This window comes from Mytilus trossulus, chromosome 2, assembly GCF_036588685.1.
Source record: "Mytilus trossulus isolate FHL-02 chromosome 2, PNRI_Mtr1.1.1.hap1, whole genome shotgun sequence".
NCBI classification, from domain to species: Eukaryota; Metazoa; Mollusca; class Bivalvia; order Mytilida; family Mytilidae; genus Mytilus; species Mytilus trossulus.
Window position 1 is genome coordinate 49,248,869 of NC_086374.1, and position 25,060 is coordinate 49,273,928.

At 32.5% G+C, this 25,060-nt stretch overlaps 1 protein-coding gene across 3 annotated transcripts in view; it reads right to left on the reverse strand.

Annotated features, from left to right (window-relative positions):
• LOC134707467 (dual oxidase-like) overlaps nucleotides 1-25,060 on the reverse strand; it is a 65,711-nt gene that overhangs the window by 34,922 nt on the left and 5,729 nt on the right. For 2 of the 3 annotated variants that reach the window (XM_063567223.1, XM_063567224.1), the window contains exons 2-11: nucleotides 18,727-18,830; nucleotides 18,387-18,464; nucleotides 14,654-14,824; nucleotides 9,839-10,026; nucleotides 5,801-6,005; nucleotides 4,985-5,151; nucleotides 4,554-4,614; nucleotides 2,933-3,029; nucleotides 1,525-1,600; nucleotides 472-574 (exon numbers count right to left, since the gene is read on the reverse strand). In XM_063567223.1, the coding sequence (XP_063423293.1) occupies nucleotides 472-574; nucleotides 1,525-1,600; nucleotides 2,933-3,029; nucleotides 4,554-4,614; nucleotides 4,985-5,151; nucleotides 5,801-6,005; nucleotides 9,839-10,026; nucleotides 14,654-14,824; nucleotides 18,387-18,464; nucleotides 18,727-18,775 (1,195 nt within the window). In that variant the 5' untranslated portion in view covers nucleotides 18,776-18,830. Of the gene's footprint in view, nucleotides 1-471; nucleotides 575-1,524; nucleotides 1,601-2,932; nucleotides 3,030-4,553; nucleotides 4,615-4,984; nucleotides 5,152-5,800; nucleotides 6,006-8,162; nucleotides 8,250-9,838; nucleotides 10,027-14,653; nucleotides 14,825-18,386; nucleotides 18,465-18,726; nucleotides 18,831-25,060 lie in introns of those variants that run through there. The other variant, XM_063567225.1, reaches the window with a different exon arrangement.

Genomic DNA, 25,060 nt, shown 5'->3' on the forward strand with positions numbered 1-25,060 from the left:
GTATGTGACTGGAAGTTTATGAACATATAGTGACCCAATGTTCATGGGTGGGTAGACAGGGAGTCCAGTTAACAAGATGTTTTATATTCTGCTTTCATTCAGACTCCTCAGACTGATAAGGGTATAGAAATATGATAATCCCTAACAGTCAAACCCTTGATAATGTAGGATGTCAATTTGGACACAAGGGTCATTGACTGTAAGAAAGTCCTGTTACACCACAAAAAAACTGCCCTTATCTAACATCATTTTTTGACATGACATTGTTTTCCATTGGTGAGTCCAATCCTCCTGCCTTTCACCTTGCTGTCCAATCATTTAGAACCTTTCTATTGAAACTGTTGTAAAGATTAATCGTTTCCTTAGTATGCATGAAATATTTGAAACTGTACATAAAGCAAGCAATAATCACATTGAAATTGTCATTCATATTCATTTAGAGGCTTATGACATTTTACAGCTAACACATACTCTGTATATCTTCAACTATATTCAAATCTTCTTTCTCTGCTGACTCTGATACCATTCCCATTATCATTTCTTCCACTCCATCTTCTCTACTCAGTAATATGTTCTAGAAAGAAATACAATTATACTTATCGATACCCTTATTAAATATTAGTACTAAAACTTTGGGTCTAGGAAGAGAACAAGAAGAACATTTTATCTTTTTAGAGCTAGATGTTTTAGTTTAATACCCAATATTTGTTACCTCATCAAAATTATATGCAGGATGTTTCAAAAACATATACTGGACCAACAGATAAAGCACTTGAAAATCAAGGGTGTTAAATATTATTGTATACAATGAAAATATAAGTAAAATTCTAATATTGTTTCCATAGACATTGCCTAAAGTTTCAAAATGTTTTTTAGTGCCACACATTTATATGTTTTTATGACAAAGCCTAGAATCCCTTCACCTGCTGTGTGAAGACATCCATTTTTGTTGAACAAGTATATATGTCAATAAAATTGAGAAAGGAAATGGTGAATATGTCAAAGCGACAACCACCCGACCATAGAGCAGACAACAACCAAGGGCAACCAATGGGTCTTCAATGTAGCGAGAATTCCCGCACCCGTAGGTGTCCTTCAGCTGGCCCCTAAAAATATGCATAATAGTACAGTGATAATGGACGTCATACTAAACTCTGAATTATACACAAGAAACTAAAATTTAAAATCATACAAGACTAACAAAGGCCAGCATGTCTCTGAGTTTTCTAGCCGTGTTGAAGATCAATTGGTGGCCTTGAGCTGTTTTCTGCTCTTTGTTAAGGTTGTTGTTTCTTTGACACATTCCCTGTTTCCAATCTATATTCTATGCTGATATAGTTGGTAAGACAAAAGTGTATTTTGGGCAGTAAAGATCATCAATATGCATACATTTAGATCTGCAGGAAATGTACATGTACATGTACTTTAGTATACTTATTGGCTGGGGATACACCATCCATGCCATCATATCATCAAACAGGTTAATGCAAAATAAGAAACTAAATTTTTCTGTTATAAACTTACCTGTGAATTGAAATAAGAATTACACAGCCTAACTGCTTTATGATCGTCCCAACTAATAGATTTACAATTATTGTTTCTGAAATATAAAAATTAAGATTTATTTTTAGAGAGTCCATATATTTAGTTGAATATTTTACTATTGTAATAACTATACTAACTTTCAACGATTATTCTTTGAATTTTTCAATTCAAAAATAAATTAATGTTCATCTAAAAAAAATTATAAAAATCTGGAAAAAAATGTATCTATGAGAGTATTAAGAGGCCATTACCATAAATCTTATATTTCCAAGGGGCATAACTCTTTTAAAATCAAAGTGTTTATAAGCAATGAAGGGGTAAAGATTGCTTTAATTTATCAGTGGAAAGTCAAGTTAATATTGCTTTGCATATAGCTTTGTTTGTAGTTGATTAAATTACCATTATGGATAAAGGAAAACTCCAATCTTAAAGATAACTTTAACAATTTAAGACATTATTGATATTTTTAGAAAAGTATTAGATTTCTGCACCTTGTACAAATTATATAATTTTGTGCCATGTATAACCTCATTTTGTAACATGAATATCTGATCATATTTCATTGACAAATTTCTGGAAATGTTCATTGATAGAAAGTATAGAATGTCAGAATCTAAATTCCATGCACTATATTTTGTGTATATCATAGGTAGTGAAAAACCTTGCACGATCTAGATATCAAGTCAATACCATAGGGTTTTGATTGTATTTCATGCAATCTTTATATATTACCTTAACAGTTGTTCAGTAACCATTACAGAACTATTCCCAGATATTGCTGATGTTGACCTATAGTATATTTGTTTTATAGAAATCTGACAAAAATTGTACTGATGAGAGCACTTACAAGACAAAAAGGACAGAGAGACACAAGAATGTCTGGTATTTACATACTCCTTACAACACGTAACGCAGAGGAAATTAAAATCAAAATTAAGATCAATAGTGGTATACAGAATCCCTCAGACATGAACTGTATCTGCTCAATGTAGATCAAATTTTAGTCAGGTCTTTTAAAACATTTCTTTCAAAGACTAGCTGAACATTTTATTTATTTTAGAATCTACACCTCCCTTAACCAATGCATTGTAGCATAGGGGCATCAGGGATGCTTTCCACTGCTGGCCTCTTTAACATTACTTTTGGAAGACATTTTTTCTATTTTATGTCAATACAGAGAACAGCAAGCGCTTTCAAGATTGTGATTTGAAATAAGTAAAGCCAGATAAAACTTGCATATTTGATTAAATTCCGTCACAATTTTTTTTTTTTTTTAACAAAATTAGGTAATGCAAATAAAATTATTCCAGCAGCAAGTTTTTAAGTGGGTCTTGTGGCAATGCCAAAAAAAAATTGTTTAAGGCCATGATATTAAAAATAAAGTTACCTCCTGGTGATAGCTGATGGAACTAAAGTCATAATATACTTTATAGCTGCTGCATCAAATACTGATGATATTCCTGGCTCTAAAGAGGACCTGTATCCTGAAATAGTCAATTAAATGATTGATAACATTTTAAAATAACTAATTCATTAATTAAATCTGGATCCACCAACAAAATGACAACAGAAATAAATGCTCAAAGTTCTATAGTATTAAAGTATCATGATGCTGATATTTAATTTTCCTCATAAAATGAAAATCTGCAGGTTTCTTTTTTTAAAGTATGAATTTATGTGGCCTGATTATATTTGTTCTGTAACAAGCTACTTTTATGTATTTCAAAATATCTTCAGTTTTTGAGAGAAACTGTGCATAAAATTATGACATTATTAGTGCTTCATTTTACAACACATTCAGATACATGTACCAGTACTTAGGGGAGCTTAGTATACATAATAAATACTTCACAGTTCAGCTAGCAAGCAAGCTCACCAAAGATATATCCGGCGTTTTACGTTTCCGCAAATTGGCATTACTTTTCCGCGAAAAAAAGATGACGTTTCCGAAAAAAAAAGTTTACGTTTCCGCAAATAAATATCTTACTTTTCCGGAAAAAAAGTTACTATTCCGGAAAAAATAAATTACTACTTTTCCGCAAATAATTAAGGAATACCTATTGATCGAAAGCAAAGCTATAATAAAAAATGAATATGTATTAAGTTAAAGGTCATCATAACATGTAAGTAAAATACATTATTAAAATGTATGAAAACGTATGTTCAAAAATATCTTGATATGAGTTCATAAGTCAGTTCTGGCAGAATATTTGCAGCCAACACGTCGTACAAAGTTCATAGTAGCACATTCACAGTTTACAAATTTTGTATTTTGTTCAGGAAGGAAGTCCATCTTCTCCTTTTCATATTTCCAAACGGGTGCTTTTACAGTTAGAGTTCTCATTTGTATGTAAGATGTTGTCTTCAGTTTCAATAACACATCGAAAAAGACAAATGTGGCTAGCGTAAAACTGCTCGTTCAGGTAGGCAGGAAAAGACTCAACACCATTCGTTGTTCTCTTTTTCTCGGGGTCCAGGGTGATGCCCAAATGGTTGGTGGAAATCTCAATTGCCATCTATATAAAATTCCAATACATAATCGGCAGACCTCATGCATGTATCGTCAGATGGAGCATCGGTAATTAATTCAACAGAGCATTCTTCAATCATGTCAGTTGGCAAGTAAGCCAAACCAAAGATTTCTCAATGAAGTTTAACTCATCCTTACCTGAGTCAGTAGTTATATCCACAGGCACTTGTCTCAGAAAAAAAAATCCTATATACCTTATTATAAGTGCCTGTGGTTATATCTAGTAAATTGTAGCTATACTGAGATCAGAACATTTTCTTTATTAAAAATAAAAAATAAATAATTTATCATATATGTACATTCAAATCTTTATAATTTACCAGGTAAATTTGCGGAAACGTAATAAATACAAATTGCGGAAACGTATATTTTAAATTTGCGGAAACGTAGTATTGGGACTTTGAAAAATTAGCGGAAATCCAATACGCCCGATATATCCTCTACCTACACACTCAATGCATTTGGATGTTAAACTTACCTGTATATGGCTTGATACCCACTCCAAGAAGATCAGGAAGCCAATCATACATTATTATTTTCTGTGAAAGGAATAAAGTAATTAACTTTCTATTGGAAAAATTATGCAGAAAAGGTTTCCATAAAAGCATGAAATAAAACTTTTAAATTTTAAAAATATTATTTGGGTGGAAATTGCAACATTTCCTGAAATGCCACTACAGTAACTAATCTTGCCTTGTAGTCCATTGTTTAATAATCTTAATAATTTTGTTTAATCGACATTTTCCCTGCTCATGTGCTATTTTTTTTTTTAATTAAATCTTGTCTCAAATATTCACAAACAAGCATGTACATGGTGTAAGTGATGTTAAGTCATTTTAAAAAAATTATAAATGAATCTTAATGAAATTGCTGGATAAATATCTCTTCACCTATGAATTGTTAAGATACCTGTAGTGAAGCAATGACGTTCCTCCTTGTATTGTAGAAAACCTTTCTGTAATGCCAGTTTGTATGCTCTCGGTGCAGCTTGGTGGCAAGATAGTTGTGATATCTGAAGAACAGGATTCCTAAAGACAATATAGCTGGATTCTCATGGACATGATTGTCTCCCATTTCTAAAATTTATACATGGAATATATTAAAACCATCATGTGTAAAAACATATTCATCATGTTCATTATCACACAGTTGAGTAGTCACATAGAAAACAATCCCCCACTATAACTATGTTTTAATGTCAAACCGCAACATTGCCATGTCATGAACTTGCCGGATCACAAACAATTTCATAAGTATCACAACTATTAACATGATTAACTTGTATATTTTTTAGTCAGACACAAAAAAGTGGCATGATTATAATTTGTATATTTTTAAGTCAGACTCGATCCAACAAATACCATGATTATAATCTGTCATTTGTTTTTATGTCAGACCCTTAATGATGCCACGAGTACAATCGTTTTCAATCTAAATGTCAGAACATCAGCACTGGCAGGGGGACATCATTTTAAAATTTCAATTACTATAATCAAATAACCTTTCTATGAATAGAGTTTACAATGAATTAAAAATAAAATATCAACTCAGTATCTGCAGTAGCAACAAAAAGTGCATGAATAGTACATTATGGATAGACAGAATTAATGACAATTTGTGCAAATGATTTTTCCATCATTCTTATGTCTATCTATTGCTTTAGGGTAAGAGACATATATAAACATAACATTTCTGTAAACCAGCATAAGCATGAGCAAAACTTACTCCACAGTTTATCTACATTGCTCATTTTCCCATCAATACTGGGATACATCATGTATGGTAATCTATCAACATTTGGCTCTGGATATTTTCCCCAACTATCTCCAGATGCCAAGTGTCCTGTCCTATCTTGTCGCAGAAAATTGGTCCGCACAATACTTGGCCCATAGACAAAACTTCCATCAATAAAACTAGTCGCACTATTAACCTGTAAATGTGAAGAAGTTTTTTAGTCAACACACCCAGCATTCCTAATACAATCAAATTATGTGTATGCAGACCAACAAATATTTTTAAAATGATAAAAGTTATATATCGTAACAATAGCATGAAGTAACAGTAGTTATAAATATTATTGTTGAGTTTGTAACTTATTGGTTCCTATCCCAACTTAGCATTGCAGCAAATGAGTGTCCAATTATTGTAACAATTACAAGTACTAGTATACATATATGCACGTACATGTATTTTATCATTGTTACATACAAGGTAATCATAGCCTACAATGTATGCCATGTATGGCTTTCAGTAATGTCAGAAGGTAATTTGTTCCATTCTTTAATCAGTGAAGGGACTTATTTACCAAGGTAAGTAGCAAATTTGAAGTAAAGATAATATTTTCTCATTAATAAATTTGAAAAAAATGGATTTTTTTTCCTCTTTTAGTGATTAATTTGTGTTACTTATAAATAGGTGATTATTAAAGAAAGACAACTCTTTCTTCCAACCTTTATGGACATAACGTTACTTGAAACAGTGATTTAGAAAATCACTCATTAAGTATTAAAGTTCCCTGACTGTTGATGGTTGGGTCCTACTAAAATGCGCCCGGGGAAAAGAAAAAGGGCCCAGGGAAGAACAAATAGCGCCAGGGGGAAAGAAAATGCGCCCGGGGAAAATATATAAATATTTTATTGGCATGAGAGAACTTTGTGTCGATGAAATAAGTTATGTACAATGATATTTTTTTTTTAATTTTAGACAAGTAATTTGCAAATTCAGATAATAGACATTTATAATAAAGTACAACAAGAATGTGTCCAAAGTACAAAATGTACACGGATGCCCCACTGGCACTATCATTTTCCATGTTCCATGAACTGTGAAATTGGGTCAAAAGTCTAATTTGGCTTTAAAATTAGAAAGATCATATCAGAAGCAGCAAGTGTACTAAGTTTCAAGTTGATTGGACTTCAGCTTCATCAAAATTTACCTTGACCAAAAACTTTAACCTGAAACTCCCATTTTCACTTTCTGTGTTCAGTTGACCGTGAAATTGGGGTCAAAAGTCTAATTTGGCTTTAAAATTAGAAAGATCATATCATAAGCAACAAGTGTACTAAGTTTCTAGTTGATTGGAAATCAGCTTCATCAAAAACTACTTTGACCAAAAACTTTAACCTGCGGACGATTGAACGGAGCCACAGACCAGAAAACATAATGCCCCTCTTCTATCGTAGGTGGGACATAAACACAAGTATGAATGTTTCATTTTTAACAATAATATATGAATACTTTTTCGAAAGACAGATAATAATAGATCACAGTTTATGCGGAAGATTTATAAAATGTAAAACTTCAAAAGACATGTTTTTCAAAAACAATATTAAAATGAAAAATGTAATAAACAACTTGTTCACAGATAAATATTTAACAAAATATCTGATGCAACAATGGAAAAGTGATTGTTGTATGCGTCAAAAGTTCAAGCTGCTGGGTCAGCCGGCCGAGAAGGCTGATAGTGATAAGGTGTATTGTAGCTTATTTAACATTTAAACAATTTTCAACTATAAACAAATGTTACTTTATACAAATATAAGGACTTTGTTAACTAAATCTAAAAATTTTATTAGAAAATATGAATTTTTATTACAATAGATAAATATGCTACCTAATGCCTAATGGTTTGACATTTAAAACAAAAAATTGTAGCTATCTTTGGGGAGCTACCATTTGATTTTCGTAATGCCTAATGGTTTGACATAAAACAAAAAATTGTAGCTATCTTTAGGGAGCTACCATTTGATTTTATTTTATTTTTTTTTTGGGGGGGGGCTTTTTTTTTTAGTTTATCATGACTTTTTTTTTGTAAGTGTCTCATTCTGCCTTTTTTTTCTCAAAACTCCTGTCCTGCCTATTTTTTTCAAATTTCATCCTAGTTCAATGTAGTGGACTGACTCTGTTGTTATATAAAGCTTTAGTAGAGCAACTTATAGATATATAGATACAAGAATGAAAAGGGGGTGTGACTCGGGCGGCCCCACTTTTAAAACTGTTTCTGTTCGGGGGGTTACTATCCACACTGGTACTACAGTGTTTTTTCGTACGAGATTGTATATGAGCACCAACACAGAATAAGACCTACAAAAAGTCCTGTTGATATTCCACTATGCAAGTGATGGACGGCATATCAAAATGTTTTAAAAAAGAACATTTCCCGCGTTAAAGTATGATATAAACAAATATGACTAATAACCACAAAACGAAAAAAGATAATGTAAGCAAATCTAAAAGACCCTGCCTCTTTTGCCAAGTTTGTTATAAAATTAAAATTCCGATTTATACATAAAAAAACTAATAGCTGTTCTAAATTCCAAAACGGTGACAGTAGTAGAAGAACTTGTATAAGCTAGATAATGGGGCTCATGAGAGTAGACGGAAAGACAAACAACATACAAAAAAAATGGAGGCCGATACGGTGAAAGACAGAACTTGCCATGTACATTTACTGATAATCATTTGACGTTAGTATACTTAGTTTCCCAGGATTATATTAAAATATCCAATAAAAATAATATAACTTAATTTCTGGTTTAATCTACTTTCCTCTCATGTGTATTCGTATATATGCTATCATTATCATGTTATAACAGGACTAGTTACCGTTGATACTGATTGCAATTTCCAGGTTATTCAGTCAAGTATGAGTCAACTTGAGCCAGGCTTTAATTAAAACAACATCCTCCTACGTCTATAACAAATCAATTACCAGAACACCTCTAAGAGGGGATGAAGCGTTGGTGTTTATTACCGGCCAAATCCCCATGTTCCCATACTGTCCCCTTTTTCCCGGCCCAGATCCCACTTACTTTAAATAAAAAATCCTATATTCCAAGTTTTTTGCCAACTATATCACACTTCTTAAAAGCGTGTCACCACCCTTACTTGGTATAAAAACAAGGAAATCTGGTATATTGAATGTCGAAGAGACAACTGTCTACCGGAGACCAAAGAACGGTATAAGGTTCTTGAACACGAAAATGTATAATTCATATCTGTTAACAGTTTTGATTTTTTTTATACATTTATCAAAAGAAATAAAGATGCTATGTTCATGTATATGCGTATTCAAAAGAAAAGTCATTTCAAGATTCATGAAAAAATCGATGAACCTTTATGATATCTATTTATTGTCAAATGACTTGCTTGCGTTTTTTAAAGGAAAAAAAATAACAGTTTTCCATACTTCATCATATGCTTTGAAATATAGGTAGTCATAAATGATATGTATTCATCTCGGATTGATGTGAATAACCTTAAGGTGCAGTCAGAGACATACAATACAATTAGATGGTTTATATGTCTTTGTTGCAGTTAATACAAAAACCACACCTGTCTGGGACCTTCAAGGAATTTTACAACTTGATTATTGTCAATTCTAGTGGATGTTTCATTAATGCGGTCATTATTACATGTTTTAAAGTATTCGAAATACTATGGATTTTCTACCCAAGGCATACATGGAATGCCCTTTCATTTCGTATTGATTTAATTTCTTACTTTTATCTTGAGCAACATGCACTAACCAGTTCTATTTAGACCAAACAAGCGTTTGGCGCACCAAATTCTAAGCCAAGTTTCTTTCGTGAGTTTTCATTGCACGATTATCAGTTACTTACATTCATCTGACTGTATAATGTGTGTCCAAAACGAAAATAGAATCTAAGCTTACTTTGGAATTTCACTACCATGACAACATACGAAAACTCAGATTTTGGGTCATTTAAAGGAACTTTTGAGCTGATCATGTTTGAAACTAACCTGCTGTCGTGGCGTGTTAGGAGATTGTCCTGTGTGTTTGTCATACTTTATTCTCTCATATGGCATCTTTCTCGTACCAGTACATTGTGCATCGAAATCTGGATCACATTTAGGGACTGGGATTTCCAGCAATTCAATAGGACAAGTTGTGTCATCTGTATCGGAAACTTCGAACGATACAAGTTGTCCTAAAAAGTATTCATAATTGCAATATTCATTTTATATTTAAACAATATTTAATATGTCAGGTGCTACTCCAATGCAAGTGGCTGTATTTTAGTCCACTGAAGCATTGATACGTCTGGTAATACTAAAAAAATCATTTACCAAGAGCGGAATTAAATTATTGTTGTTTGCCTAAAACGTCCAGTAGCAAATATTTCATGCGTGTTCCAGAACTTGATACATATATATCATTAATGAAATATGGCGCTAAAGTCAAATATTTTGCTTGTGAGTTAATCAGGACACTGATGTATTGCTTTATGAAATATCATAAACGTTTAATAATATATCGTTTTCTGTATCAAGTACATCTGTTCTAAAATCCAGGAAAATTGATGGCTTATGTATATTGTGTAAGAATAATGTATAGGCTAGACAATACGGCTATATATAATACTGGTAATGTACTTTAATAATGTATGACCGAAATAAATATATGATAATCTTATACGCCTCTTTTTTTAATAGAATACCAAACAATTTATGAATCAATTGCTATCCTTATAGTCTTAATGCATACACAGTTTTGTTAATTATTTTACAGTCTCTCATAATCCTTAACAGAATGGTACGTGAATTTTCTTTTTGTAAATTGTCTGTTTTATATTGCGTATATACTCTGTATGTACTGTTTATATATGTTTTGCAAGTAGTGAGACTATAATAAAATATTGAATCTGAATCTGTAAAAAAAACTAGAGGCTCTACTTGACAGAGCCTGTGTCGCTCACCTTGGTATATGTGAATATTAAACAAAGGAAGCAGATGGATTCATGACAAAATTGTGTTTTGGTGATAGTGATGTGTTTGTAAATCTTACTTTACTCAACATTCTTGCTGCTTACAATTATCTCTATCTATAATGAACTTGGCCCAGTGGTATCAGTGGAAATGTTAATAAAAATTTACAAATTTTATGAAAATTGTTAAAAATTGACTATAAAGGACAATAAATCCTTAGGGGGTCAATTGACCATTTTGGTCATGTTGACTTATTTGTTAATCTTACTTTGCTGAACATTATTGCTGTTTACAGTTTATCTTTATCTATAATAATATTCAAGATAATAACCAAAAACAGCAAAATTTCCTTAAAATTACCGATTCACAGGCAGCAACCCAACATCGGGTTGTCAGATTCATCTGAAAATTACAGGGCAGATAAATATTGATTTGATTAATATTGTAATCCCCATGCCAGATTTGCTCTAAATGCTTTGGTTTTTGAGTTATAAGCCAAAAACTGCATTTTACCCCTATGTTCTATTTTTAGCCGTAGTGGCCATCTTGGTTGGTTGACCGGGTCACGCCACACATTTATAAAACAAGTTACCCCAAAGATGATTGTTGCCAAGTTTGGATTAATTTGGCCCAGTAGTATCAGAGGAGAAGATTTTTGTAAAAAATAACTAAGATTTACGAAAAATGGTTAAAAATTGACTATAAAGGGCAATAACTCCTTAAGGGGTCAACTGACCATTTCAGTCATGTTGACTTATTTGTAAATCTTACTTTGCTGAACATTATTGCTGTTTACAGTTTATCTCTATCTATAATAATATTCAAAATAATAACCAAAAACAGCAAAATTTCCTTTAAATTACCAATTCAGGGGCATCAACCCAACAACGGGTTGTCCGATTCATCTGAAAATTTTAGGGCAGATAGATCTTGACCTAATAAACATTTATACCCATGTCAGATTTGCTCTAAATGCTTTGGTTTTTGAGTTGAAAGCCAAAAACTTCATTTTACCCCTATGTTCTATTTTTAGCCATGGCGGCCATCTTGGTTGGTTTGGCGGGTCACGCCACACATTTTTTAAACAAGATACCCCAATGATGATTGTGGCCAAGTTTGGTTTGATTTGGCTCAGTAGTTTCAGAGGAGAAGATTTTGGTAAAAGCTAACGACGACGGACGACGACGGACGACGACGCCGGATGCCGGACGCCAAGTGATGGGAAAAGCTCACTTGGCCCTTTGGGCCAGGTGAGCTAAAAATCAAATCAAATCAGGATTAATTTTCTTTTACTAATTAATTTATTGTAGCAGCGCCAAGTAAGACGTGTGTCGAAATATAGTTAACTGGGTTTTCATTAACCGACAGTATAATTATTACTTATACAGCATTGCTTTCAATTTGGCTGTGCGCGATATATCATAAATACGCAGCTCCAGTTTGTCGATTCACTAAATCTCTCTCCATCTCTCTATTCCAAAGAGGAGTTCATAGGCGGATCCAGGGGGGCCGGGGGCGGACCCGGGCTCCCCCTTTCGTGGGAAAAATTTGGTTTATTATATAGGGAATCACTGATGCTTGACTGGAGCGGGCCCCCTTACAAAAGGTTCTGGATCCACCACTGGAGTTCATAAGTGTAGAAATTCCTTGACTTTATAAGTAATGTTATTGACATCATTGGCAGTCCTTCCTTCCCTCCGTTCTATTTTGGTTGACCCAACTACCTTTTTTGGCATTCTCATTTCAAATATAAGTGGAATAGTTCCATCTATACGTTAAAAAAATAACAATCAATCCCCGATTTTGAACGCAACAATTTCTATTTGATATATTTACAATCGTTTATATGATGTTTGAAAATTTGTCAGAGAAAATAATATAATCTCAACCTACAAATTTTGCGAGGTCTTTAAATACGAAATACACAATCGAAAAGTACATGTACAATTCTGATTGATATGATAGCAAGGTCAATTATGATTTATTGCATAATTATAAATATTTTTAATGCAAGGAATTTGCTCATCATTCCATTTTCGTATGCAGTGTTTTTCTCTCAATATTTATGAATAATTAAAACTTTTTTGACTACATACATTTCATGCAAAAACACTCAATAAACAATCAATGTCAAAGCTGTATAAATCTTTCGATGTTATATAAGTAGACGTGACTTGCAAATTTTACCAATAGCAATACTGAAATACGTACAATGATTGCACTTAATATTCCTCGCTATATCCGATTTTTTGGGAGTACTTTATTTGAAGCCCGAGACTGTTCAAAATATTTCTTTAGTGAGCATTCGAAATTTCTCGTGAGGTGTTGGGTTTTTTTTTCGTTGTAATCTCGAACTACATAAGTCGAGTATATAATATTCATAATTGATTCCATTGTACAGGTATTTCTGGGTTTTTGTTTTGTTTTGCTTGAAAACAATGCGGTTTGGATGGGATGAAAAGAGTTCTTCCCGTTCTAAAGCCAGGTTTTTCACACTTTGTAGAACGCGTGGATACACATCGAAATAAGCACTTAATTTTATATACACATTAGTTTTTCAAAGGTTATTCAGATGGCGAAACTGGATAATTTATAACAATTACTGTATGATACTAATTTCCGTATCGTCCTGAACACGCAAAATATTTGCCACTGGACGTTAAGGAACCAACAATCCATCAATCTGATTTCTGCATTACACCTGATTTGAAAAAAACCAGCATTTATTTGTTTTGTTTGTTTGGAAGCCTGTCCAAAGCAAAAAAAATCCATGTATTACAGCTAATTTCCAAAAGCAGGTAGAGCAAGATTTTGGTTAGCTTGCTTGCTTTGTTTTTATATTGCACAATAATTAGGATAACACCAAACTAAATTCAAATATTATATATACAGGTTAACCTATGCCAATATATATTGTTTAAAGATGTCAATCTTATTTACCAAGCTTGTATAAACAATACAAACAAAGCAAAAAGCAAGTAAACCAAAGTTTTGCTTTACATGCATTAGAAAATTAGCTGTAAAGGTCTCATAATGTGTAATAAATCCCATGAAGAGATTTCAATAAGAGCATACAACCATAACGTTTGTATATGTATAACCATGACAATGGCGATGTGCACATAACCAAGTTTACACATTCGGAAGATTTTGAGATGGCGAAACTTTGTAGTCTTCGAAGAAATTTTCAAAGATACTCTTAAAAAAAACATTGAAGATAATATGAGTAAATAAAACATGATTTCCTTTAATATTTTAAGCTTACACCAACCTTTGGTTTCAAACAACTCATAAACATTTGTGGGACATTGCCAGGTGCCGAAACGACCGCCACATATGAATTAGTCTTATTCCGTTAAAATAAAGAAATGAAACAGGTCAATTAAATATATAAAATTTGTAAGACAAGATATGTTCGTGATTTATAGACTTCTAGTTCAATATATAGACTATCAATTGATGATTAACTGCTTTCTCTTCATCTTTATGCATGCTAATAGTCTTTAAATCATATGAACAAAGAGAGAGGAGATGATTAAGACAAAGTCATATGCAGACAAGAACCACCCATCATAAATAACATATTAAGTTAAACATGAAATCCTTGCATTTAAATTTTCAAAGCATTTGCCTTTTATTCATTGCCAACATTTCTGAATACTAAGCTATAATTTAAGCCACGTCAACTGAAATTAATTGATCTGCGACAGTTTAATAAATGCCATATTAATTCTTACCTATAAATATTATCACAAGAATCAACGTAACAGACAACAATCAAGCTAAATCAAAGGGTTAACTCTGAGCTTTGAAAGTATTTCTGGTCGTATTTCACTTTTTAAAACCTACCAAAGAAAGCAAAGAAAGCTGTCCTGTTGTTATATGATCCTCCTGAATCTGTACTTGTGTTCTGTCTAAACAGAGCATTGCTCACTAGTCTGGCACTAGGTCGTCCGGAACAAGTCGGCTGATATGTATAATCTTCATAAACAGAAGATATGTTATGAACCAATTTTTCTCCTGAAATGAAAAACACGACATAAGATAAGGGTTTTGAATTAATATTTTAACATGCATTAGCAAAAGGCAGGAAATTTCTGAAAAGTGTCATTACTCGTCTGAATATGTTGTCTGTCGGGCAGATGATACTATTTGGAAAGACACAACCATCAGTTGTGATACCGACCCAGTGGTTGGTTGAACAATTAAATACAATAGGCTTACAATTTACTAAAATTTCTGCATAAAAATAATTTTTCGTCGGAATTTATAAATATGTTGATTACTTGAGCTCAGTAAAAGGAATCATCTGTATGAAATAAAAAAAAACATATTTATTAATTGTCTTCAAAATGTCGCACCATCAGAGAAACCTTTCGATTGTGTGGTCACTTTCAACAACGTTATTTTGACTCTTGAAATATTTGAATACCAAATTTTAAGAACTTTTTGACCATGTGAGTAAGAAATCTTAATGGGAAATTGACCCATCCTCTTAATGGTGTATTTTCATCTGACAATATGTAACACAGTGTTAATTTCAATGAGACTCTATATACAACGCACCAAAAGACGTCTTATGAAAAAAACAAGTTCTATAAATTCCATGCATCCAAAAAAGCTCTTCTGAATGTACCTTTATGCAACAAGAATGCATAAAGTCGAGCATTTGAAAGACAAAGATGTATCAGAACGAGACAGTCAAAGAGCTATATATGTCATCTTTATATTTATAATGAGCAGAAGCAGATCGAGTAATTTTTAAAAGGAGGGTTTTCAATTTAGGATATATGTGACGGGTTCCAACAGAATATGTTCCCACTCAAAAAGCGTATTCTAACCCAAGGCCCCAACCTCATGGATCTATGATGATAATATTTTCGCAGAATGAACTTACTTTACAAGAAGATAATTTTGTGTAAGTGGGGGTAGGACGCATTTTTAACTTGCACCTACATTTTTGTGTGCTATAGTTGTTAAAGACACATTTGATGCACATACTGTATATGATGCACAAAATGTACCACCTTTTATGGGAGTTTGACATTCTGAATCTATACATATTCATATACATGAGGTCATAAGAAACTAAGTCTTTCTGTATAATTATGCACAACTTCCGTCAGTTAAATAACCTTTAATGATACTTTATTGTACAGATTGTCACTTGAAATTGTTTGGTTTCGCACGAATATTTCTGTAGTCTTTCTTTTTAAATATAAGATATTTTTTTCTTCTTGAACCGACCACAAAAAAGGAAAGATAAGTTATTAATGTTGTAGTTAATTAAATCAAAGTTTGATATATTTTGTTTTATTAAAATGTGTTTGATGCATGTCAAGTTCAAGTTCAAAGCATTTATTTCAATTTTTGTTCTCTCTAACACGTTAAGTATCAAAATCAAAGGCTTCTATTTATTTTTTTGTTGGATAATAAAAGCGTTGATCGAGCACATTTGAATGAAGCGCCAAAGTACTTCATATTTAAATAAAAATGTGAGCGCGACCAACCCCCAACAATGATCTTTTAATTCTTATAACTTAATTATTATAATTAAACTTTTATATAAACTCATCAAATATACCAGGATTGAAAAAAATATTTACGCCAGTCGCGCGTTTCGTCTACAAAAGACTCATCAGTGACGCTCGAATAAAAAAATGTTCAAAAGGTCAAATAAAGTCCGAAGTTGCAGAGCATTGAGGACCAGAAACTCCTAAAAGTTTTGCCAAATACAGCTAAGGTAATATATTATTCCTGAGGTAGAAAAAGCCTAAGTATTAAAATTATCTTACAACCATGAAATTAAAGTGTTGTGTCAAGGTTTTTGTCAGTTTTTAAATGCCGCTGTGATTTTTAAATATTATCACGTGCCGTCATAGGCTGTTGTATTTTTTTTAACGAAAATCAAGTGCCACGCCAATGTTAATAGCAAATCAAAATTGTTGATTTTAAAAAAGCATAAAACATTTTCAGTTATTTCAAAACCTGAGAAAAGTAAGTATAATAGTCTCTGGCAAAACTAAAGAACAAGATAGTAGACGATCATTGTCCATAAAAAAGTCAATAAACGGAACAGGCAAACATCCACATTGAGCAAGTAAAAAGAATTTCTAAAGAAAAATCCTTAACTTGTTCTTCCATTTTCTATTGCCTGATTCACACGATAGGCTGAAAAGCACATTCTGTATAAATGAAATACAGACTTATCTTGAATAAGTCTTAGAGTTCATCCCCATCTTATTGATGTTTATTTGGTATGACTTGTGTTGATGGGTTAAATATAGTCGTATTTACAATTATTTCATCATCGTGTGGTTTTAGTATAAACATAATTATATTGTTATTCAGAATGACAAATGCATCAGACACAAGTTTTGCAACTATAAGTAATGTGACTTTGTCTTTATTTGTGGTTTTGTATTAATCATAGGTTAAACAATGATTGAATTCAGAAATTGTAGGAGTATCAATAAACATGTATTCCACACGCACATATATTCATAATTATATAAATTGTTATGTTTCTATTTTTTTTTAACATCTAAAAAGATTTGAACAGTCATATTGTTTTTCTATTAATTTACACCCTGCTTTTGAAATAGAAAGAATCAGAGTTATCTTTCTTTGCATGACGATTATTTTTGTTGGTGTGTTTATTTTTCTCTATTATCTAGTTCATTTCCGTACTAAAAACCTTTAAAATTGATACAGTAGCGTAATTATTCTAGTACTTTTACAGGGGTTTCCCACTTTAAAGAACATGCTATTTAAGTCAACGAACTTCATAAACACTTAAAATATTTTGCACGGAGAGATACAGCTTAGTCATACCTTTGTGTATAACTACCACCCCTTTATAAATGACCTCGTAGTTGACCCTTTGTTCAAAGAGAATTAAGTACTATGGGGATACCGTTATGATTATATGTAAAGTACTTGAAGTGCACTATACAAGTGGTGATTTGCGATGAAATATATCTGGAAAGTTCACATTACGTGACAGCCAATGTTTAATAGTTATTTTTTTGAGATAATTTGAAGTCAAGAACTTTATTTACATGTAGGTGTAACAGTAAGTGCACGTAACAATAATTTTGAAAACAGACACTCAAAAAAATTTCTATGATGTCAGCAAGACATAAAAACACGGATGCAATGTTATCAGTCTGGTATGTTCCTCTGAAATGATTACATTCCACGTATTTATCAATTCTAAAAAGTATAGATTTTTTACACACCTTAAAATATATGCTAACGTTACAAAAAACATTTGACCTTTATTCATAGTTTCGTTACAACATTCCATACTTGCATATGAACTGAAAATATAAACATCGTATCCCCATATTACTCTACTATCATGACTAGTATATATAAACTTACAATGACAATCAACAATGGATTCATTAATTTTTGTGGATACCAATTTTTATGGTTTGAGAAAAACTTGCATATTCGTGGATAAAATTTGTAATTCGTTGAACTTTTAAATTCGTGATTCCCCTGTAACAACTGAATCCACGAAAATTGGTATCCAACGAATATTAATGAATCCACAGTATACAATATAATTACATACCTGCCGTTCCCCACCTTGGAAATGCTAGATTGTTATACCAACCATCAAATCTTTGAATTGAGGAATCTTCACAATTTACTACAATTAAAAAAAAATGTATACAAAAACGAGACATATGCACTATATGTCTATCTACTTTATAAGAACAGCAAAAACTATGAGTAATTTATATCTAAAACATATGACAATAAATCTTCATTATTCAGCGTATGTCGTAAAACAGATAGATGTAGTTCTTATATATATAGTAATACATTTACTTGCAAATTATTTCAAAACTTCTAAAAAAAATTTAGAATCAGTTCAATCTTTCAAACCTACGTATAGTTTATACACTTACCCCAGTAAAAGGACAATAGTGCCAACAGTCTAGGTAAACAATACTTCATCTTATGTCCCACCTGATTCAATTTAGAAGTAGTCACCTTTACCACTTTATATCGCCTGTTATAAAAATGAATACTTTAATAATAATCTAGACTATTTAACATGTACTATCATATTCATCTTTCAGAAAATCGCTTAATAAAGAAACTTTTAATCTTAATATTTTGATTTTTTATATCATTTTTACTATGCGTTTTAAGAATGTGTTTACATCTTTTCCTCCCGATTAATTGATCAATTCATGTTTGCGTAATATCCAGAGTTTAATATTTCTCGAGTATTCAGGACAAGAAAAATAACTATAAATCCAATAGACACGTTCTTCAAAGTTGTCGGCTGGAAAAAAGGGGACAAAATATTTGTCATAGTTCTTCAGCGTGGTGAGGGAATGGCATATACGAGATATCAGATTCGATGAATTCATTCCAACCTATATGGATATCTTATATCCCCAAACGGACACCACTTGAGAAAGAAGAGCCAAGACGAATATCCCTAAAGTGCATGGGTCCTACTTTATCATTGTGCCTTTTTGTGAGTGTGTGTGGGAGAAGCTATTAATATTTATACTTAATTATCTTGAGTGTATAAGTCTAAACAATGTCCTGCTTATACCTTGCATATTATTTCTGTTTTCTAAATGTAAAATGAAAAACAGCTAGTCAACTTCTTCAACTGACGCGGATAACAGGGTAACAAGAAATTTTGTTTTACAAGTTACACGCTAACGTATTTGTTATTCATACATTATCATGAGTCTTCTGCACTTGAATGAAGTGGCATCAACCTTCGGAATGATAACAACTTATTCCAAGCACTTACACCAGAGTACATTAATTGTTACCGTGCACTTTTGCAAATAAACGGGGACCTGATGAAAGGTTTATCAATGGTATTATTTAAAACATTAATGTTTATAGTATGTGTGCTCTCTGTCGATAAGTATAATATAAACGACTTCCGTTTAAAATACAGGCTAATTGGTGTTTTTGTCGCAGATCAAAAAGAGCAACGAGAACAAAAAAGGAACGGAAGGTGTCTAAATCAATAATAAAAAAGGAACGGAAGGTGTCTGATTGTAATACATGTAATGTGTCATACAACAGCTTGTCATATCTTTTTGGCCTTTGAACCGACGGTTTGAAAAACACAAGTTAATAAGTAAATTAACTGCAAAAAATTGAATGCTAGAATAATCAATGATTAAAAAACCATGATATTGTTCTTCCGAAATTAAATTTGATGGCAAAGAAGTCGACTTAAAGCAAACAAAAAAAATACGCTTGATGCGTTTCGATTATATTATAGGGAAGAGAGAAGCATCAGATACCAAAGGGACATTCAAACTTATTAGACGAAAAAAACTGACAATAGCATATGCAATGGCAAAAAACGCAAAAAAAACCCGAAGGCTTTTAATTAATATGTTCATCAGACGAGCGTTTCGTCGAAAAAGGACTTATCAGTGACGCTCGTATCTAAAAAGTTAAAATGCCAATTGATAAAGTACGATGATGAAGAGCGTTGAGGTCCAAACATTTTGCAAAAACAACACAACATAGAAAACCAAAGAATGAGCAACATTATTCCCGCCAAATACCGCGGGTGATACCAGGTACTCCAGAAGGGTATACATATCGTTTTAGTACAACCTGGTGGGGAGATTAACTCGGTATGTTACATTTGAGGGGAAGAGGACGTGATGGTGGATACGGTAATTGGAACATATACGTCGTCTTCTGTAAAAAAAATATTCCATAAAAGTCAACCAATGAGATGATTCAAACTACATTCCTTGGAACTCTTGGTTTAATAGCTTCTTTGTAAGCAACATCCGTATATCTATCAAATGTAAGCTCTGAAATATCGTATAGAATATACTCCGTAAGCAGGCACTGTTGGAATTTTGCCACATAGAAATGGAAAGTTCATAATTTGCAAGCTGAAATCATCGTTTTTGTCGTAAAGGTTTGTGTTCAACCGACTCTCGTTGTCAATTTATCAAATCTTGACTTAACTGTATCTTATGAATCCTTAATCTTACGTTCAATAGATTAGATGATTTCAACATAGTGATAGTCACCAAATGTTGAATTATTTAGTGAAGGAACATCCTCTATATAGCGGAAAGTAAAGTTTTAAAGGATACTGCTAACTTCTTTTCCTTTTTCCTGATAAAATTCAGTCTCATCTGAATAAAGTAAAAATGGACAAGAAGAGAGGTTTTGTTGGTTCCCATGAAAATGCCGATTGGTAGTTGAAAAACACGACCTCCATTCGTACCAAATATGTTGCTGATCAAGAAATCATCCGTAGTTTCAGAGAATTTTTTGTTTGAATCGGAGTTATTTTCTACAAAGATACTACACATATTATCTACCTAGGTATATTATTTTTATGAAATAAAGCAGGAACATCTCTTTTCGTTTTTTTTTTTTTTTAGTTTAGAATGGGGAATATTTGTGTACAGTGTGGACAAGGCAAATGTGTTATTACTACATGTATATTACTATTGCAAGATGAAAGAGTCTGAGATTGTATGAACTCTAAAAGATCCTTGGATTTTTTTAGTATCCAGATCTGATTCATGTCTAGAATATTTAGTTCCACAATAACTTTGAAGCGCGGCTTTGATGCTAATAATTTATAAAGGGTTTCGCGGATCAATTGGAAGACCCAGCGATAAGGACACATTTGTAGTTAAAGTATCTATGGAAGATCCGGATAAAGTGTTCTGAAAAATTTCAATATAACGTCAGGTGAGTTCTAAATTGAGCTAGTCGTGATCACTCATGAACTCGATTGAACACATACTAATGATATGTTTATAAATCATGAAGCATGCAATATCGCGCGAACGAGGGAGCTGATGGCAAATGGCACCGGAAACAATTCAACGCATACGACAAAAAATGTGAAAAATGTGAATAAATATTGAACAAGCACTGATATAGGTCTCAAATGTTTGACTTGCATAAGCAAGTTTTGTTTAGAGATTATATATATATGTCTAATATGTCAGAAAATGACAGTACTCTGATGAGTTCAAAGCGTTCTTTAAAGAGTGCTTCTTGTACAGAGTAAACATGTATTTTGAATTATTTATACTTCATAACCCGAACTACTAGATCGATAAGATCGATTACCTATCCAAAAAATCAACAGACGTCTGATTTTAATTAATTCTGGCATTACAAATATGACAAACGGTTCTGAAACTTATAGAAAATCTGTGTTTCGAATAATTGAACATTTTAATTATCATTAATTTTATAATTATAGGTTAATACGATGCAGTGTTAGATATTTAAAATTCCATCGGTAAACCCATTGCATATTATTTGCAGATATTTATAATTTATTTAATTAAGATTTTTAGTTACTCATATTTTATATTTGCACTAAAGTACCAAATGGGTTATATCACTATGTGTCAGCTCATTCAGTTTGAATGTGGTTTTCCGCGTGATGACAAAATATCAGAAAAATATAAGATACAAACTGAAAAAAAATGACAACGCCATGGCTAAAAGAAAGAGCCCAATGTTACTGTACACAAAACACAACATAGAAAACTAAAGACTTGGCAACACTATCCCCACTATTAAGTACTGGGAGTAATCTCATGTGCTCTGGAAGATTAAACAAATCCTGCTCCGCATCACAAAGGTTACCTTTATGATCGCATTTATACTGACTAAAATAAGGCTGAGAAAATATCTTGCAATTAAGACAATAATATTATATCAGTGAAGTTTAAATGGACTATTTGGACATAATTGAACCAAACTGATGGTCTATTAGGAATGATTAAAAATTTGTTTGTGAAAATCGTTGAAACCAAAACACTATACGTTTTTTTCCCAATTAAAACTGTCAAGATCTTTCATAATGTCGCTTTAATCTAAGACAAATATATTATTAAAAGGATACATTTATGCTGAGTTCACACGTAATTCGAATTCGATTCGCATTAACTAATTCGAATTAGAATGCGCGCCAAATTCGCTTTACTGTCATAACAACGTTAACTTTAATGCGGATTATGCCCGCGTCACACTGTCCCGATTTTTACGCCGATGGATACACGATTATGGAAATTTTCAAAATCGGGACTGATCGTATCCAGATCGGGCTATTCGTAGTGCCATTTTTAATCGTCGTAGAACCATCGGCAACTTTTTCTAGCCTTCGGGGACAACTTCGGGAAGGGTTCTAAATTTTTTAACATGTTAAAAAATCCCCGAAGGTGCGTCCGATGTTGAGGGTTCGTATTGAGTTCGTATCACCATCCTCACCATCGTAATGTCACCGGGAATGAATCTTTGAACATCGTATTGCATAAAAGTACGAAGGCGACAAGATGGAACTACGACGGCAATAAATCCAGCTAAATGTAAGTTAATTTTCGCGCTAAAATACATTTAAAGTGCCATGCGCGATATGCACTGGTCAGTCTAATACGACAGTAAAGAAAGACGTTCACAAAACATGGAGCTCATATCATATAATTCTATGAGAACAAGAAAGGCGACAGCGTTGTTTCTATTAATTCAAATGGAACAAGAAAAGCAGCTATTACAGGCTCAGGATTTACTTTTCAAAGTAAAATATTATTTTTTGTCAATTTTTCATATCAAGTAACATAATGAAAATCATAAACGCGCCTCGTACACCAACACTGCAGGTAAACGTATATAGGGAAACCATTTTTTTCTTCATTATTCTGATTTTTTATGTATCGTCTGAGTTGTTGTCACACGAATGTTTACTCCATAACCATTTTGTTTTCTATATGTCATATTTTGCCGCATTTGTTGCTTTCCATACATCCTTCCTTTTGTCTTTATTATTATGATATTCTCCTGGAAAGAGCTCTTTTTGAGTAAAAGGGATCAACTACCTTACCTTTAAGATAAGATAGATCAGTAAACATGGGCATAATTATGGGTGATTATTCAGACTAGTGCACACATTTTTAAATTAGTTCAAACAAGGCAATGCCGAGCATGGCATCCCCTCTTATGTAACATATTGGGGACTAATATGGACACTATATTTGTATATGACACATGCAGAAAATGGGAAATTGAATATGCATATTTGATACATATACTATTTTTTTAGAAATCAACCAAAACATTCAGTAACTGGAAATACCTTTAATATTGTCTTAAGAACCAGCAGTTAAAAAATGGGCAACCAATTTCCTGTGTATTATGCTATTTCAAGGAGAAAAAACAAGTCCATCTGCATGACATTGACCTTTGGCCTTGAACGTTAAAAATGTCAGATCATTACAAGGAGAAACAATATACCAAATGTGGTTAAAATCTTTTGAAGCATATTGGTTTTAGAGTGTCCACAAGGGTGATATTGCCTTGTATTACAACTGCCACTGAGACCTTGACCTTTGAACTTTAAAGTTAATAGTGCTTAAGATAATCTTAACGAGTAACACCATACCAAGTTTTGAGCATTTTGGTTCTAGAGTGTCCATAACAATTTTATCTACACGCAACTTACATGTAGTAGGCGAGGGGATAATAAACTAAGTTTTATAAGAATTAAACAAAAACACGTGATGCCTTCTGCATATAATTTAAATGCATCGTAAGCTGTACACAACGTCTTTTAGACATCGTATGGCCATCGCGCCATCATCGTAATCCATCGTGTAGCCTTCGTAATCCACCGTGTAGCCTTCGTGATCCATTGTGTAGGCTTCGGCTGAGATATGAAGCTTAAATACCCGTCTTCGGTTAACCTTTGTCTGTCCATCTTTTGCTATCGTATATAATTTCGGCACCATCGTATAGACTTCGTTGTTCATCGTACTTGCTGCGGTCACTTTTTGATATTTTAACGAGATCGGGACCAACTCCGTACGATTTTACAATTTTCGCATTCGGGTGTCCATCGTATAAAAAAATCGGGACAGTGTGACGCGGGCATTAACAAAAACGTATTTCTCATGCGAATCAATTCGAATTAAAAAAGAAGAGTGTGTGAACGCGATTAGCGAATTCGATTCGCATTCGAATTAAAGGTACGTATGAACGAGGATTGGATAGGATAGCTTGAAATAAAACTTTAATAAAAAAATCAGTTTTCAAAAAGGCCAGATTACTTTCTGTCAGCATTCATGCATAATTTGTTAAGAGGATTGCATTCTTTTAATCTGTGTTTTAATTATGACTTTATTTTATTTCTAATATTCCATTGAATTAAAAACATAACGTTTATTTTCAATTGTAATTTTATTAATTCGTTAACTCTTCTTTTAT